Consider the following 5,000-nt stretch of genomic DNA (forward strand, 5'->3'; position numbering starts at 1 on the left):
GGGGAAGAGAGAGAGAGAGGGGGGGAGGAAGAGAGAGAGAGAGAGAGAGAGAGGGGGAGGAAGAGAGAGAAAGAGAGAGAGAGGGGAAGAGAGAGAGAGAGTGAGGGGAGGAAGAGTGAGGGGGAGAAAGAGAGAGAGAGAGAGGGGGAGAGAGAGAGGGGAAAGAGAGAGAGAGAGAGAGAGAGAGAGAGAGAGAGAGAGAGAGGGGAAGAGAGAGAGAGAGGAGAGAGGGGGAGGAAGAGAGAGAGAGAGAGAGAGAGAGAGAGAGTGAGGGGGAGGAAGAGTGAGGGGAGAAAGAGAGAGAGAGGGGAGGAAGAGAGAGAGAGAGAGAGGGGGAGGAGAGAGAGAGAGAGAGAGAGAGAGAGAGAGAGAGAGTGAGGGGAGAAGAGTGAGGGGGAGAAAGAGAGAGAGAGAGAGGGGGGGGAGGAAGAGAGAGAAAGAGAGAGAGAGAGAAAGAGAGAGAGAGAGAGAGGGGGAGGAGAGAGAGAGAGAGAGAGGGGGGGAGGAAGAGAGAGAAAGAGAGAGAGAGGGAAGAGAGAGAGAGGGGGAGGAAGAGTGAGGGGGAGAAGAGAGAGAGAGGGAAGAGAGAGAGAGAGAGAGGGGGGGAGAAGAGAGAGAGAGAGAGAGAGAGATAGTACAGAATAATAATAAAAATGTGTTTGAGTATAACAATCGTTGGTGTAAATGTCACGGTGGAGTTGAACATCTGCTCAGTCAGGAGTTATGATCATGTAACTCCATCTTATAATCCTGATAAATATTAAATGGTGTGATTATAAACTTGACTGTGATGCTGCAGCTTTTTCACCACATGTGATTGATCATTTATTTCTACTAAGATGTGAGTTACTGTGGATTAATAAATACAACGAACTCATAATCCAAACTGTTCAACTTCCTCACTCAGGTGTTAAACAGTGCAGCATCACCACGACAGAACATCTGTTCATTACCAACATTAACTACAGGGATGTGCACGAACATTTGGGGGCAGAGGCCCAAACCACAAAAAGGGGCATTAAAGGGGTACAGGAAGTGGGGTACAGGACAGAGAGTGAGATTCAGGGAGTGAGGTACAGGACAGAGAGTGAGATTCAGGGAGTGGGGTACAGGACAGAGAGTGAGATTCAGGGAGTGAGGTACAGGACAGAGAGAGAGATTCAGGGAGTGGGGTACAGGACAGAGAGTGAGATTCAGGGAGTAATGTACAGCACAGAGAGTGGGATTCAGGGAGTGGGGTACAGGACAGAGAGTGAGGTACAGCACAGAGAGTGAGATTAGGGAGTGAGGTACAACACGAAGAGTAAGATTAGGGAGTGAGGTACAACACAGAGAGTGAGGTACAGGGAGTGAGGTACAGCACAGAGAGTGAGGTACAGCACAGAGAGTGAGGTACAGAGAGTGAGGTACAGGGCAGAGAGTGAGGTACAGCACAGGGAGTGAGGTACAGGGCAGAGAGTGAAGAGTCTGAACTCTGAACCTGCTGAAATTAACAAGTGATTGAGTTGAAAACTTCGCCCTCTGCTGATTACTCTGACAAATGACATTAGGTCTGAGCTCCATTGGCTGAGTCTAAACCTGATACAGTGAAAATGAAAATACTGTGTGTGTGTGTGTGTGTGTGTGTGTGTGTGTGTGTGTGTGTGTGTGTGTGTGTGTGTGTGCACGCTGGTACAGAGGGAGACTGGAAGAAGTGTAGCGGGGGCAGAAAATGAACACTTTGACCGTGTTTATCAGGAACGAATGGAAGACTTTCCACTGGACTTTGTGTGGAACATCAGTGACCTTCACAAATAAAAATCTCTATTCCTCACTACTACTTTTATTCCCACTGACAACTTCATATACTTTATATCTCTGACTGGTGTGTATGATTTTAAAACTTATTAAACAAATAATGTTGGTAAGGTCCCCTGGTGGTCTAGTGGTTAAGATGCAGCGCTCCCACCGCTGCGACCCGGGTTCGATTCCCGGTCAGGGAACCACCCCCAGCCACTCTTAGTGCCGGTCCCAAGCCGGGGGTCCCTCCCCATTTGTCAAATTGGGGAGGGTTGCGTTAGGAAGGGCATCCAGCGTAAAACATGTGCCAAATCAAACGTGCGGAGGATCCGCTGTGGCGACCCCTAACGGGAGAAATCAAACGTGCGGAGGATCCGCTGTGGCGCCCCCTAACGGGAGAAGCCGAAAAGAAAGTTTAAACAAATAATGTTGGTATTGAGGTTGAACATTAATAACATAAAATATTATTATATAAAAGGTGATTAATTTAAAAGTTGTGTATTTCTCATAAAGTTTTGAATCAAATATAACTGGACTTCTGCTTTATTTTCTAGAGTTTTAAAGTCTTAGTGAGTAAAGTGATCTGTGTGAATTCTCCCAGTAGCCAACAACAACATAAATTAGGAAAATAGGAAAAAAACACAAATTAGAATTATTTACCCAAATACACAATCTTTCTTTCCCTCACACACTGCGAGAGAGCACACACACACTCATAAATACAAACCATGTTCAAGTGTGTTATCCCCAGTCCTCATTTCCTCTGGCTCCACCCTCCAAACCAGTGCTTGGCCACGCCCTCACTGCCACAGACGTGTCGGTGAAGTGTTGAAATCCTCTTAAATGATTAATAATGACCACGCCTACTTTCTTGATGTATAAGTAGTACGTTTGTGAGTGTGTGTGTGTGTGTGTGTGTGTGTGTGAGACTTGACCGGGTCCCAGAATGTCTGAGATGGAGGTCCAGGAGCTGGGAGACAAACTCCTGTCCATCAGAGGATACGTCTTTCCTGAATTCAATAAAAACAGTCTCACGCCAGAGTACATGGAGCAGCTGAAGACGTTCCAGATCAGAGATGATGATGTGTTTGTTGTTACCTTCCCTAAATCAGGTGAGGGATATGGTTACCTTCCACACACACACATGTAATAATAATATAAATAACAATAATATGATGCCGAATCAGCGATTAGAAATTCAATGAAATGTAATGAACATGTTAACCTCCATGACCTCCTCTGTCCTGGTCCACTATCTGCTTTACAATCACAGAATAAACTTTAGCTCATGAACCAAACGATCTTTGTACGGAGGGGGTGGGGGGGGGGGGGGGGAGATTACTGAACGAATGAATAAGTCAATGAGTATAGACCAGTTTACTCCACTCTCACACTCGGGTGACGTGTCAGCTGTTTGACTCCATCAGAAACTCCACACTGAAATTAGGAGCCTGTAAAGAAAAAGCATCTCACAGGAACCCAAGGAACATCAGTTATTCTTTAGTAGACAGTGTCCTTGTAAATCATTCACCAGAGTTTATACACTTCTACTGATCTGCTATCTATAACTTTCACCCACTGCACTGATCCACCGTACTGATCTACCGCACTGTGCTGCAGCAACTGTGGGTCACTTGTAAATGATAATTGTGACACAATGACACAATGATTTATTTTTTGCTTTGTGTCCTTTGTCTGTCTCTCAGGTACGATTTGGACTCAGCGCATCATAACGCTGCTGTATGAGAAGGAGCTTAATGAGTCTGAAGATCAGACTTCTTATGACCTCATGCCGTGGCTGGAGTTTCCCAACGAAGGGGAGGCCCACAGCATCCGCCGCTCCCCGCGCCTCTTCTGCTCTCACCTCTTCGAGAATCTCATACCCAAAGGGCTCAAGGAGAGAGGAAAGGTGGTGTATATACACACACACACACACACACACACACACACACACACACACACACGTTACTCCACTATCCATAATACATGGGTCCAGTCCCCAAAGCTAATATTAGATGATAACTGTATTATTAAGGTTATTATTGTAAGGTCTGTGTGTGTGTTTGTGTTTTTGTGTGTGTGTGTGTGTGTGTGTGTGTGTGTCTGTGTGTGTGTGTGCACATGTGTGTGTGTGTGTGTGTGGGTGTGTGTAATGTGTCTCTCTTTATTCCAGATCATCTACGTGTCGCGGAACCCCAAAGACATCATGGTGTCCTACTTCCACTTCACTCGCTTCATGAAGATTTTGGGAAATTCTGAGACGTGCAACGAAATGATGGAGAAATTCTTCAGTGGGCGGAGTCAGTGCTGATTATATTCAGCGCACGCACACACACACACACACACACACACACACACACATACTATCAGCAGCAGCTCGATTTAGTATCCTGAGGCTTCATTACAGTGATGTAGGAGCTTCTCACTCTTTCAATTCTACATTTAAGATGAATTTATAAAGGACTGTGTGTATGTGTGCGTGTGTGTGTTTGTGTGTTTGTGTGTGTGTGTGTGTGTGTGTGTGTGTGTGTGTGTGTGTGTGTGTGTGTGTGTGTGTGTGTGTGTGTGTGTGTGTGTGTGTAGTGATCGGAGGCTGCTGGTTTGATCATATTAAAGGATGGTTTACCAACAAGGACAAGTACAACATCCTGTTTCTGAGATATGAGGAGATGATCAGGGTGAGTGATCTGTGTTCATCACTTCATGCCAGTTGGTGTGGAGTATTTGAGTCAATAGACTTTGTTACTGTACTTAAGTGATTTATTTTTGGCGACTTTCCAGTTTTACTGAGTATCAAAGATAGAAGTGACTTTCCCCGATAAGCTACCTGTAAGATTCAGTAGATGTATTTGATCTCTAATATATTAAATGCTGATGTGAGCGTTAGCATTTTGCACAGCAGGTTTATCTGCAGGAGCTTCTGCAGAAGAGGCGATATTCACTTTTTTTTCTCCATTAAATACTAAAGGTTCGTTTACTTCATGCTGATCTTCTATTGGTTAATTTAAGAAAAGATTTTTGAAAGATCACTTTACTACTTTGTCTTTTTTTGGACTCGTTTGTTCTGCTGAGTTGTAGAGGATGTTGTGTTGATGATTAATGCAGTGTTAATGGGTTGTACAATCTAAATTCATATTTTAGGAAATAAAACCTCACAAATTAACTGTTTTATTTTAGGCTTTTCACGAACACGTGTCTTGGTGTTGGACTCGTTCAATACG

General features: G+C 44.6%; 1 protein-coding gene across 1 annotated transcript in view; it reads left to right on the forward strand.

Moving 5' to 3' along the window:
* The first annotated feature begins 2,669 nt into the window (after nucleotides 1-2,669).
* Nucleotides 2,670-5,000, forward strand: part of LOC310731553 (amine sulfotransferase-like) — a 3,981-nt gene continuing 1,650 nt past the window's right edge. The window contains exons 1-4 of the mRNA XM_083551216.1: nucleotides 2,670-2,891; nucleotides 3,486-3,688; nucleotides 3,953-4,079; nucleotides 4,363-4,457. Coding sequence (XP_083407342.1) covers nucleotides 2,726-2,891; nucleotides 3,486-3,688; nucleotides 3,953-4,079; nucleotides 4,363-4,457 — 591 coding nt within the window. The 5' untranslated portion in view covers nucleotides 2,670-2,725. The remainder of the gene's footprint in view (nucleotides 2,892-3,485; nucleotides 3,689-3,952; nucleotides 4,080-4,362; nucleotides 4,458-5,000) is intronic.

Source organism: Silurus aristotelis, assembly GCF_946808225.1.
Source record: "Silurus aristotelis genome assembly, chromosome: 9".
In the NCBI taxonomy this organism is placed as follows: domain Eukaryota; kingdom Metazoa; phylum Chordata; class Actinopteri; order Siluriformes; family Siluridae; genus Silurus; species Silurus aristotelis.